General features: G+C 42.5%; 1 protein-coding gene across 1 annotated transcript; it reads right to left on the bottom strand.

Annotated features, from left to right (window-relative positions):
* Positions 1-1183: 1183 nt before the first annotated feature.
* LOC149839922 (glyoxal oxidase-related protein) lies at positions 1184-3819 on the bottom strand. Its single transcript, XM_090004276.1, has one exon. It carries the CDS (start codon positions 2962-2964, stop codon positions 1336-1338), a length of 1629 nt encoding a protein of 542 aa, XP_089860402.1. The 5' UTR covers positions 2965-3819; the 3' UTR covers positions 1184-1335.
* Between the last annotated feature and the right edge of the window lie 9020 nt (positions 3820-12839).

Raw genomic sequence — 12839 nt, forward strand, 5'->3', positions numbered from 1 at the left:
ATGAGACGGGGATGGAGGCGGGGACGAAGGTTAAAATCCATCCCCGTCCGGGGATGGAGGCGGTGATGGACGTACACTTTTCCCCGCCCTGGCCCGTCCCCGCCACGATCCCCGCCTAATCCCCACCCGACCCTGTCCCCGCCACTTTTCTCCGCAATAGCCCCGCACTGCCTCATCCCCGTTTGAACCGGGGATGGAGGACGTGAAACGGGGATGAAGGCGGGGGTGAAGGTTCAAATCCATCCCCGCCGGGGATGGAGGCGGGGATGGAGGTTCCAATCTTGAGGCAGGGCGGGGGTGGAGACCTTGTCCCCCGCCCTGCCCCACTGCCATCCCTATTGATCCCGTAGCATCTTCTATGTCATCACAACGAATCACTTGAACATTCCATGGGCCTCATAACAACATAATGCAGACCCTAACGCATCTATAAGGGGGCGGATCAGGTGCAATCACATTGCTCAGAAAATGTGTGCCATTGCACCCGGGCCGCCCTCCATCTTTGGGATACAGCTAGCCTGTCAGATGTGGAGCCCAACAGCTAGCAGGAGGGTGACAAGGTGCAGCGGCACACATATTGTGTGCAATGTGATTGCACCTGATCTCCGTTCCATCCATCGGCTCTGATTTGCAAACACGCAATGGAACATTGAAAACCAGTCTCCTTCACATCTTTCTAACATTAGGAGGAACTGATTTTCCTATGAGTAATTGGTTCCTCCTAATGTTCAAAGGGAGCAGACGGCGCTAATTTTTTTGGATTTTTTAAATTTTAATTTTTTCTTTGATTTTGATCTTATAGATATAATCTGCATGGTTTGTTTAGTAGGAATAAAGTTTTATATTGTTCGATTATGACGTCTAAGTAGGTTTCTGAAGGGCTTCAAAAAATCAATGGGCAACTATATCATTTTGATTGCCCCAAGGGGGTTGGCCTATCATTTTGATTTTCAAAATTAAAAAACCATAATTTTTATTAAGCAACCTGATTCTTAACAGGTTTTTAGCAAATGGACCATGCCAAACACATCTGTGGGGTCTGATTCACAAACATACCATGCAACATCAAAAACCAGCTCAACCACACCCTACTGATATTAGGCCGAAACCAACCTTCTTATACTGCACTAGCAATAATACTTCATGACCTGTCCTTTGTTTCATAGTTAACAACGTGTGCAAAGAGAAAGCACAATGGATTTATTTTATTTACAAGTTGCAATAATTCCGAAAGAAAGCGCCAGAAATTAACCAAAGCAATCTCCATCCTAATATACATAATTCCAATGCAATTATTTGCACTTACCGTAGTTCTCCGTTATTTCTTTGGCGTCGTTAGTGGGTGACCTTGACCCAATTGGCGACACTTGGCACCCCCTGGTTGACAGCAAACATCATATAGAAACCGGGCGGAGAAACGATGGGGGAGGGTGGCGCCGTACAAGAGGTGGCGTATTTCAGCCCGCCCGGAGCCACCTGAATGGCTGGGGAGATGGCCAGCTTCACCAGCCTCTGCCCCTGAGAGAATGAGTGTGTCGAGAACGGTGCGCTGGCGAGGTTCACCTCCACCACCGCCACCAACGGAATCGCCGTCTCCACCACCACTCTGAACGTCTCCCCATAGCGGACCACCTTTGGGGCCTCTATTACCAGCGGTCGGAGATTCGCCCTATCCGCCGATAGATACTCCGGCGAGAATGCCTCCAACCGGAGCTCCGTCGGAAAATTTGCCACAAAGTTATAGAAATAATGTGGATTGCTCCCAGCGACTAAAACCCGGCCATCCGGCAACAAAACTGCCGTTGAGTGATACATCCGTGGTACCATCGTCGGCGTCAATGTCATGAACCTCAGGCCGGCCGCTGCATCCGGTTGGTACAGGACCGGGTTTAGGCTCGGGTTTGATGCCTTGTCGAAGCCCTGTGAACCAGTTTGTGCACCATTGATGATCAGCACGTCCCCGGTGGGAAGCATCACCATATCACCCATAATTCTCCCCGACGGCATCAATTCCATCTGCCATGTTGCACCGAGATCGGTCGCGATGATCCGGCCGCACGTCCCATGCGCCGGCAACTCGACGTCGTTCTCAATGAAGGCACCGTAGGCCGCCCCGCCGCATACGACGATCTCCGCCTTGGCGAACCCGTCTGCTCCCGTAATAGCCAGCATTGCTGATGATCCTGCTGAAGGATAGTTCCTAGGTCCGCCCTCTAAATCAGGATATACGTGGACAATATGGTTCGATATGTAGTCATATAGTATAGACTTCGTATTCACAAATATAAACAAGTGCCCGTTTGGTAGTAAGTGTACATACGGGTATAAATTATCCATCTGAGCATCCTCAACTTGTGATAGGAAGGGAAATTGCACCAGACCAACACTAGAGGGATAGAACTCTATGTTGTTTGCAGCCCTCCCTCCTACAATTATGACCCTCCCATCCGGTAACAATTGGTTAGTGGCATACCATCTTCCAAATTGGAGCTCGGTGTTGTTGAGCTCGGTCCAGTCGCAGAACCGGTCCGGCGGACACGGCCTAAATAGTCGGATCTTTCGGTTGCCGTCGAAGTCGCCACCGGTCTGGAGGAGGGTTCCGTCTGGGAGAAACTGTCCGGATGAGCACCATGTATCAGTCTGGATTGTCAGCGGCCGGATCCGGTTCGTGGCCGGGTCATAGAGGGCCGAGTGGGCATAGCAGTCCCGCTTGAGCACGCGCTCATCCGGGTCGAACCGGCACTTCCGGCCCGGCATGCGCATCTTGGTCGGACCATTGTCGGTCCGATCCAATAAGACCACCGTGCCGAACCGGGTCACAGCCGTGTGCATGGAGGAAATGCCTGCATTCTCCACCAGGCGGTCCCATTTCCCAGGTAGCTGTGAGCTCACAGGGTGCAGCAGAAGAGCTGAGATGCAGAGGATAAGGGAGAAGATGAGAAATGGGGGAGTTGGTAGGAGCATGCTTCCAAAGGTGATGAACTTAAACTGGGGAAAAATTGTTCTTTGAGAATTTGGTCCACAATTGTTTTATAGTGGAGGTGGGACGACTTCTTACGTCTGCCATAGGAAATGCCATTCAAATGGGGGCCCACTGAACACGGTGTGTCCCGTCTTCTTTATGGCATGTGTGCACCAGCTTGGCATTCTTGGGGTCTTTTTCCATTTGTAAAAATGTGAAAGAAAGAAAGAAAAACAGAAACTATAGTAAAGTTTCAACTGCGTTTAATAAGATTGTGTGGAATAAAGAGGTTGGGTCCCAATACCTTTGTTGGGTCTGACTGGACCCAGTGAGGAAGGATCCAGATAAGGGTGTAATTGGGATTGAACTAATTCTGTGGTCATGGTTTACTCAATGAAAATGTGCAAATTTATGTAAATGAATCGTGAGCTTAGGAGCCGTTAGTAGGTTTTTGAATCACCATGAGTGTGTTTAATATGCCTAATGGGTCGGGTTGGCAAAATCACGATCTTAATTGCAGCCATAGCTGTTTATCCATAAGCTGGATATACATGAACTTGACCCATATCTGATGCAACTCCGACTTGGCAACTTTCTTTGATGGTGACTTTTCACTAACATAGATATTTTATTAGAGGGTGAATATTTACTATCGATAGTTATGTCCTTTCTTGTGGAAGGTTATAGTTGCAGGTGCTATCCTTAATTAGAGCACACAATTTTGTTTATCATTTTTTTTAACAAGGATTTGTTTTTTGGTGTATTGTGAAATGCAGTGCACTGTGGACGTTTTATCTTTTATGTTTATCTGAATATTAGAATACCATGGCCAAATTATTTAATTAGCTAAATAAAGTTTGAGAATGATCTCTCAAACTTTATTTAGCTAATTAAATAATTTGGCCATGGTATTCTAATATTCAGATAAACATAAAAGATAAAACGTCCACAGTGGTATTCTAATATTCTGTTTGTAAGCATTGTAATCAATTAAGTACTTATTTAAGGGTAACTTTATGAAAAGAAACAGACAATGGTTTTCTACATAAAATTATAAAAAGACGAATTGTTCTTGTGGTACTGCTAGTTGTGGGCCCCCATTGGAAAAGGGAACCTGGGAACAATTCCAACCAATAATTGAGAGAAAAAAAATAGTTACTATTGATTAATCTAGCGACAGGGACGTTCAAATTTGAATTTGTTTGCTCCTGATATGGTTCCCTACTTCTGCAGCTTTGATCGTTTCAGATGCATTTCTACTCATAAAGAGTGTCAATGGGTCGGGTTTGGTTCAGACCCAGATGGAACCAGACTTAGCCTCAATTTTTGGGTATGGTATCGGGTCTAGACCCATCTAATTGAACCCACTATAAGAGAAACCATATTGGGATCCGATAAGAACTACATGAATCAGACCCGGATCATACTTGGTAAATTAAACAATATTTTTTTATCATTTTTACATTGAAAATTTGTGGGTCTTAATCAAAACTCGTGTGGAGCCCAGGTCTGGTATAAAATTTCACAAACTATATCTGGGTCCATGTATTAATCGGACCTTTGGATCTGGACCTGGGTCTTAATTGGGTATTCTTATTTATCACCATACCCGAACCCTATAGGGTTTGGTTCAAGTTGGGTCTGGGTAAACCTGATCCGTTGATACCCCTACCTCCGGTGCACCAAGAGAAGCTCGGGTCCCTTCGATGTGATCGTTGTTGGAAGGACAAACCACCTGATTGGTTTCCTTCGAGTGTTCATGAAATTCAGATTGTAACTGGTCAGTGTCTGTCTAACCCTAGCTAGCTTGCTAATCCAAAATAAAAGTTCGTCCACCTCGGGTTGCCCAAAGCTGTTAGGGTAATTTCGGAAAGATGGCTGAACCCCATCTTTTTTGTTTTTTTAAAGGCAAGCTGAGGTTAGGCAGACATCCACCAGATTATTATTCAATGAACCACTGGGTTTTGAACCTACAACGTCCCACCACAAGTAGACATGCACTGACAGCTCCTACCAACCACATCTTGCTCAGGATCGATTCCCCTGCATCCTACCCGCGGCTTGCCAAGTGGGTGCCCTTTTCCGCATAGGCCACACTCACTTGAGGTTTACTATCTGGGAGGGAGAACCGTTCCTAACTAGGCAGTTTCCGCGTGATCAGAAGAAGAAAAAAAAGGTTGCTAATCATTGTTTTATTTTTTTCACCATAAAATTGTAAATATCGTGCTAAAATCATTATATTCTAATTTAAACAAAAAATTGTAACAATATTTTAAACATAAAAACAGATGACAAAATACCACGATATTTTTATGATATTTTTTCAAAATATCGTGGTGTTTGTCAATATGATCATTACAGAAAAATAAAAGTTTGCATTTGCTTTAGGGGTTGGAGCAACACAACTTGGCAGAGTTAAGGACCATATTCAATGTTAACATAATGACCCTGCATCTAAAGATATGCATGTAGTTTCAGGCCTATCGATTTTATAAAGCATGTATATATATATATATATATATATATATATATATATATATATATATATATATATATATAAGTGAGCATGAGAAATAAAATTAATAATCCAACTACATGCATATATATATATATATATATATATATATATATATATATATATATATATATATATTTCAGGTTAGTCAATTTTCTCAAATCTAGATATACGTATGATTCAGAATTAAAGAGTTGCATGCATCTAAAAATATGTATTTGAGTATGTTTTACTGTTTCAGACTTATGAGTTGGATACACTGAAAATATATTCTTTGAATCGACCGTGTCCTTCTTTGAAGGGACACAATTTAGCAGAGTTAAGAACTGTATTCAATGTTAATAGAGAAACAAAAGTGTGATTCGTGTGGCTCTTTCAATGTAATAAATGAGAGGGAGAGGTTTGAAATGGTGGAGATGACATGTGGAATTAGAGATGCTTTATATTTGCAGTGCTAACAGTTTGAACGATGGTTTTAAAATCTAGTGAAATGGCCAGTGACTCGATCGGGTCAACTCGGTGACTCGTTTGACGTGTTAACTTTATATTTTATATAAAATATATAAATATATGTATATATTATTTATATTTTATAGTATTTTACTAATATATTATATATAATATGCATTATATGATATTTTTATAATATATTTAATGTATGTTTATTATTTATTAATATTTGTATAACCATATTTTTATATATAATATACATAATATTTATATTATATTTTATATAATATATGTAATTATTTATAAAATATAATATATATATATATATATATATATATATATATATATATATATATATATATATATATATATATATATATATATATATATATATATATATATGCATGACTTGCCCATGACGCGGCTGACTCGCCGGCCATGACTTGGCCGAGTTTTGTGAAAACCGAGTTCAACTAATTTTTTGACCCAGTGATTAGGTGATCCAGGCCAAGTCAACCAAGTTATTGGGTTGACCGGACGAGTTTTCAAACTATGGTTTGAACCCCGTTAGTGTGCATCCCTTATCATCAGGTGAAAACTGAGTGTATTCCACCTCGTCCGCAAATCCGAAAGCCATGTTTATAGAGAAAATTTTCTAACTGCAAATTTACCTAGAAAAAACTGAAATATAAAAGAAATTACAGGCAATTAACAATTCTAAATTTCAACTTAACTCTGATTAGACTTGCAGATGTGAATTTTCTAATCTTGATAAATGGAACTTACAAACTTGATAAATGTCTAGATACAAACTACATAAATTAAATTCAAAACTTAAAAAATGGATGGAAATGACTAGTTATAGACCCGATTCTTCTGCTCTTCTCTTGCATCTTTTTTTATACCAAACTTATGATAAATAGGGCTGTCAACAGGTCCAGTTTGTGTCGGGTACTTGACCCACCCCGAACCCCAATTTTCAGGTATGAGCATAGAAAGTACCGACCTGAATAATATTGGGGTCGATCTGAACCCCACCCGCACAATATGCAGGCAGGGTACTTGACCCCATTTTTTTTGATGGGTACCCAACCCGACCCGATCTGAGTATATATATATATATATATATATATATATATATATATATATATATATATATATATATATATATATATGATAAAAATAAATTTTCAGATTTATGCGGGTCCAGGTTTAAGATTATATTTTTGTGATCTGATAAAATCTGAACCTGAACCTGAACCTGAACACGGCTATTAGTTATATGGGTGGGTTCAGGACAACCTTGACTGGGCCTTGAACCAACCCATTGACAGCCGTTAGCTATTTAAAAAAAGTTGCACCCAAGGTTAGAACTGGACGTAAGAACACATGTTTCTAGGCGAGTCCAAACAATTATGGATATTTCTATATTCTCACTCCTTTTTGATGCTCTAGTTCGATGCTCGATATCCAGTGCAAAGTTCGTACAAAAGCAGTGGCTTTGTCTCCTTGGATCAATAAGGCACATTTCACTACTAGTTGTAGAAGAGGAGGGCCTACTAGGGGTGTCAACTGGTAGGGTTTACCCGGACATGACCTGTACCAAACCCTACAGGGTCCAGGTACGGTCATAAACAAGGAGGCCCTATTAAGACCCTGGACTCAAGGTTTGATTAATACTTGGATCCGGGTATAGTTTGTGAAATTTTATACCAGACCCGGTCCCGATCCTCCGATTAAGACATGCAATTTTTCAGTGCAAAAATAATAAAAAATATTATTTTACCGGGTATGGCCCAGGTCTGGTTCATGTAATTCTTATCGGGTCCGAGTATGATTCTCTTATAGTGGGTCTAATTAAACCCGGGTCCAGACCTAATACCATACCCCAAAAATGGGGTCAGATCTGGTTCTACCTGGTTCCTAACCAAACCCAACCGGCTGACACCCATAGGGCCTACACTTATTCCCACAGCAAAAGGTAGGAAAAAAAAGCAGTTGGGATACTTTACAGCTTTCAGGCATGCCCTTAAAGCAGGAGATATAAGTTGGTGAGGCAAACCAAAGGGCTGTCTTCAAGCATATATAAAGGTAACTAGTACCAATCTAGAAATTGATTGTTAAAGTGGTTGTATAGAATTTTATTAACTCATCAAAGATCTAGAACAGATGCCATATGGTTATACGGCCCCAAGCACTGGATCTGCTTTGCTGTCAGGGGGTCTGGTTTGTATCAGATACCCGACCTGACCAAACCCGAATTCAGAGGTATGGGTATAAAAAATGCTGACAAGATATTATTCAAGTCAGCCTGAACCAGACCCAAGTGATATTGGTTGGATTTGGTTTATGATTTTTGTTGGATATTCGACTCAACTGGAACGACTCCAAAGTGTTTTGTATCTATTTTTAGTGAAAGTAAGCTCCTTAATATGGGTGCAGGTTTGGGATTTTATTTTCTTGACCAGAAACTATAACCACAACCCGGCAATTAGTTATTTGGGCAGGTTTGGGTATACCCTGATGTGTCGTATTCTTATACACGTGCACACACATACAAACACGTGCACTGGGACATAAATATTTTTTTTAAAGGCAAGCTGGGGTTAGGAAGATCCAACAGGTTGTTCTTATTCAATGTACTACTGGGGTTTGAACCTGTAATGTCCCACCACAAGGAGACGTGCACTGACAACTCCTACCAACCACGCGAAGCTCCGGTTGATGTAACAAAAAAGTTTTTATGGTTTAGTTGTTGAGTTCACAAAGCAAGACAATAATTCTTATGCTTGTGTTAATTTCTTCCCTAACCTTCATGTTTTCTTGGTTTCTATAATGCCAATATTTTTAATCTAAAATATGCTTATATTTTTTTATAAGCACCGAGACTGTCACAGACTTACTTTTTTTAATAAGCCAGTGTGGTGCGATGGTCCTTCCTTACCGCCACAAGCCTTTCTATCACTCTGTCACAAGCATAGAATGCTTCACAAACCCGCGACATACCAAGCTGCCTAAGATGGCCAGTCTAACGGCCAAAAACTGCGTACTAACACCTTTCCATGTGTTGCATCATTTTCATTAGCCCTACGCACCACTCCATGTGCAGCTGCCTAGCAGAAGCTGGTCGAACGTATTTTTAAATGCGTATTCCATGTAGTTCATGCCGCTTAGTGCATAGTCATCGCATACCAGCTACTACTTCTGAAAGAGGCACAAACTTTACCTTAGCCTTGCGTGCCATAAAGCGTATTACAGCTTCATGCGCACGACATAACAAAACCTTGCCACCGAATGAACAAGACCTTGTGCCCCCAGTCCAAAGACCAGTTGATGATTGAACACCATACCGAAGAGCACCACACAAACTCATTCACCGGCGCCTAGGCATTCACTCGCCTAATCCGAGTCACCACACTCCGTTGAAATCACCTAATGTGATCCCTGGAGGAATTAGTCCTAACCCACATATACCCCCGTGTGTCCAACCGCTACGCGTGGAACAATCTTGCAAGTCGAGAGGTCCTTAACCAAATCAATAAGGGCAACATCCTATGATCCGCTGACACTGCTTAACCGAATAACGTTTCACGTTTGTGTCGTCATACAACGATGCACTAACGACGATATTGATGCCTATTGTATGTTGTGCTACCACCACACGTCACTGATCAAGCGAACGCATAATGCGCATTCCTACACTTGATACATTTTTCATTCAGTAGAGCTCTGCATTGCTCATGCCCCATTCTGAAAGATTGGCTCGAGATATTCTCCTCCACCTAAAACCATTGTCATCCTCGACAATGCTGATGCAGGTAAGAACACAGTCTTCACTGATATGCCAGTTTTTCTTTCAGTACAAGAAAATAGGTTGTTAGTGATAGAATACTTCTGTCGCTAGTTAGCGACGGATTAATGAGCGAAAAACATTCGTTGCTATAATCAATGAAATTTACGAAAATAGCGACAGAAGATATCCTGTTGCAAAATCTGTCTCTAATTAGCGACGGATTTTGCGACGTAGTATTTTGTCGTAACGGGCGCAACTTTTGGCGATGTCGTTTGCGACGAAAGATTTTTCGTCGCTAATTAGCGACGGAATTGGTGACAGAATATATTTCGTCACTGTGTTGGTAAATTTGATTTACAACAGCTTAGCGACGGAATTAATCCATTGCTAAGCCATCGCGAATTGTCGCATAAACCTAATCCCAGACCTCTTTTTCTTTTCTTCTTTCGCTGCTCCCGCTCCCGTTGTTCGTCATTCGCCCGCTACCGTAGTTCGCTCGCTCTTGCCGTTCACCCGCTCCCGCCGTTCACCGGCCCCACCATCTGCCATCCGCAGGCCCCGCCATTCGCCGCCTCCAGGAGACAGGTAAACGAGGGGGTCACCCCCCCCCCCTGCGTTTTCCGGCAGGGGGTCTGTAAGATCCCCGAATATTTCTGAGGAGTTTACTGCTTACTTAATGTTGATATATGCTTTCGTATAATTACGAGGTTATATTGCATAATTAAATATATTTTGGATATGCCTTGTGTTTTGGCTTTGTACGCGCGACCCGAAAATCGCGTAAATATACTGTGTAAGTAAGAAGTGCCTAATTTTGGACAAATTGATCTTTGAAGTTTTAAGGGTTAATTTATAATATATTTTTATACCTTGTCCCCGAATTTTGGACCTATACGACGTAAAAATATCGTCAGTGCATGTGAATTTTGAGTTTTGGACCCGAAATCATAATACGCTTAATTCTGGCAAACGAAGAGCAATTTTATTGAAAGGCCTTGATCATTTCGTATTAATTAAAGTTATATAGAGCACTAAATGATTTATTAGAATTTAATTAATATTTTAGTGCATTAATTAAGCGTGGTTTTGAAATACTACATATGGCGATTTTTAGATTTGGAGCGGATCAACTAGATGAGGACCCAAATCCATTGGGCGTCCTCTCTAGTGGACACTCTTGGTCATGGTTGACCAGCTGGTCAAGGTTTGACCAGATGGGTGGCATTTTTGAAAACTCTTGCATGGTTTTTGAAAAGAAGACCTTGATTGGCCCTTGGTCTTTTCAAAAAGGCTAATTATGAAGCATCATAAGGGGCACACTTTTCAAAGAGAGCATGGGGCTGGCGCCCCATGGCATTTTTGTAACATTTTTGAAGGATTTCAAACACTAGAAACCCATGTCATTTCCTCAAGTTTTAAAGGTTTTTCTAAAACCCTTTCAATGGCATAATTGAAAACCTTTTCAAAAGTTTTTAAAAGCACACCATGCATTGGGCGTGGACTCCTAGGAGGGAGGCGTGGAGCACCCCAGCCCTCCATCCTAGCTGGGTTAATCCCAGCCGTCCAATATCCCAAATCCTACCTATTTAGAGCATTGAAGAGAGAGAAAGAGGGACCCCCTTTGGGTGATTTTTTTTGGAGGAGCTTCTCTCTCCCCCTTCTTCTTCTCCAAACCGTGAGTGAGGTAAGAGAGATTGTGTGTGTGTGAACCTTGTTGCAGCTCTCAGCACCAGCCGTGAACCCCATTACCTCCAGCTCCACTAAAGCCTCATAGGTGAGACACCACTCTCTCCCATCCATTGTGTGGTTTTCGATTGAACAAGTGCATACTTGTTTGTGCGCCTCTCGTGAGCTATTAAAGCATGTTTTAATTCAGATTTATGATTTTTAATGGGTATGTTAGCATTTATTGAGTGTGTGGATTCGACTAGCATAAGTGCATGTTCTTCATTATATTATTGTGAGCTCGCATTCCTTACACCACTTGTGGATTCCAATATTTTTCTCTTTTTGACATGTCCTACATGTTTTTGGCGTTTTAGTGAGCCTCCATTTGTTTCGCATACCTTGATGTGGGTTGTAGCTTAAGAGCATGACGAGTTTTGTTTTCACCCTTGTTGATTCTATCGAGCTTTCCATTTGCATGCACATCGGTTTTTCTTTGGTTTCATCGTATTTTTCCTTTTCATTAGCGGCTTGGTGCACAACCCTTAAGGTTTGTCTAAGATTTGGTGCGTTCGGCAAGGAGGCTTCGTTTGGGTATAGGCCAACAACCCTATATGACGGGTTAGCCCCTTTGTGGGTGCTGTTAGGCTATGCCAAACTAGCCGAGCCATGATGGAAGGCCTGGTTTCCCCACGGTTTTGGGTCATTCCGTTTTAGAGTTGGCCGACCATGGAGGCCATGGCCCTTTTTATTTGGTTTTCGGCTTGGCTCTTATTCTTTTTTTTTTCTGTTTCGTTGGGTTTTGTCCAGGTTGCTGGACGTGTCCAGCAGCTGGTGACCTAGACCGCCCCTAGCTGGAACGTTTTCCATGTCTCTCCCCTTTGGGTTTCGTTGAGCCTTGGCCAAACCCACCAAACTCATGTTGGTGTGGGTTCGGGTCTGCACCAGGTTGCTTAGCCAGTTTGGGTGTTAGCCCTTCTTGCCCTTCAGCTTGGGCATGGCCATGTCGCATCGGTTGCAGTGTTTGGGTTGCAACCGGGTGCAGGTTGCAGGGCCTGCACCCTTTTCTTCGACTGTTGGCTGGAGCCAACTTGGGTCTGGACCGGTCGGTCCAGACCTGGACCGTGCTTAGTGAGCCTGCTGCAACCAAGTTGCAACAGGTGGGGACGCCTCCAGGCCTGCGCCCCTTTTTATATTTGGTAGCCGAACCACTTTGGGTCTAGACACATGGTCCAGACCTCGTCAAAACCAAGTGCAACTGTTGTGGGTCTGGACCAATCGGTCCAGACCTGGGTCTTCGCTAGGTTAGCAACCCGTGCGGGTAGCCTCCCCTTGACCCACGCTGGTGGTCTCAGTGGCGGAGCACCAGCAGCCAACTTGTTGTTGTCATATCGCAGCAGTTGCAGCCTTCTTTTGTTCCAGCAGTGCTGCCCACTTTTGGGCCATGCTGCATG

Source organism: Nuphar pumila, chromosome 4 (assembly GCF_984573655.1).
Source record: "Nuphar pumila chromosome 4, dmNupPumi1.hap1.1, whole genome shotgun sequence".
NCBI lineage: Eukaryota > Viridiplantae > Streptophyta > Magnoliopsida > Nymphaeales > Nymphaeaceae > Nuphar > Nuphar pumila.

Coding starts and splice junctions, on each gene's coding strand:
- LOC149839922 (XM_090004276.1), bottom strand. CDS start 2,964: ATGCTCCTACCAACTCCCCCATTTCTCATCTTCTCCCTTATCCTCTGC.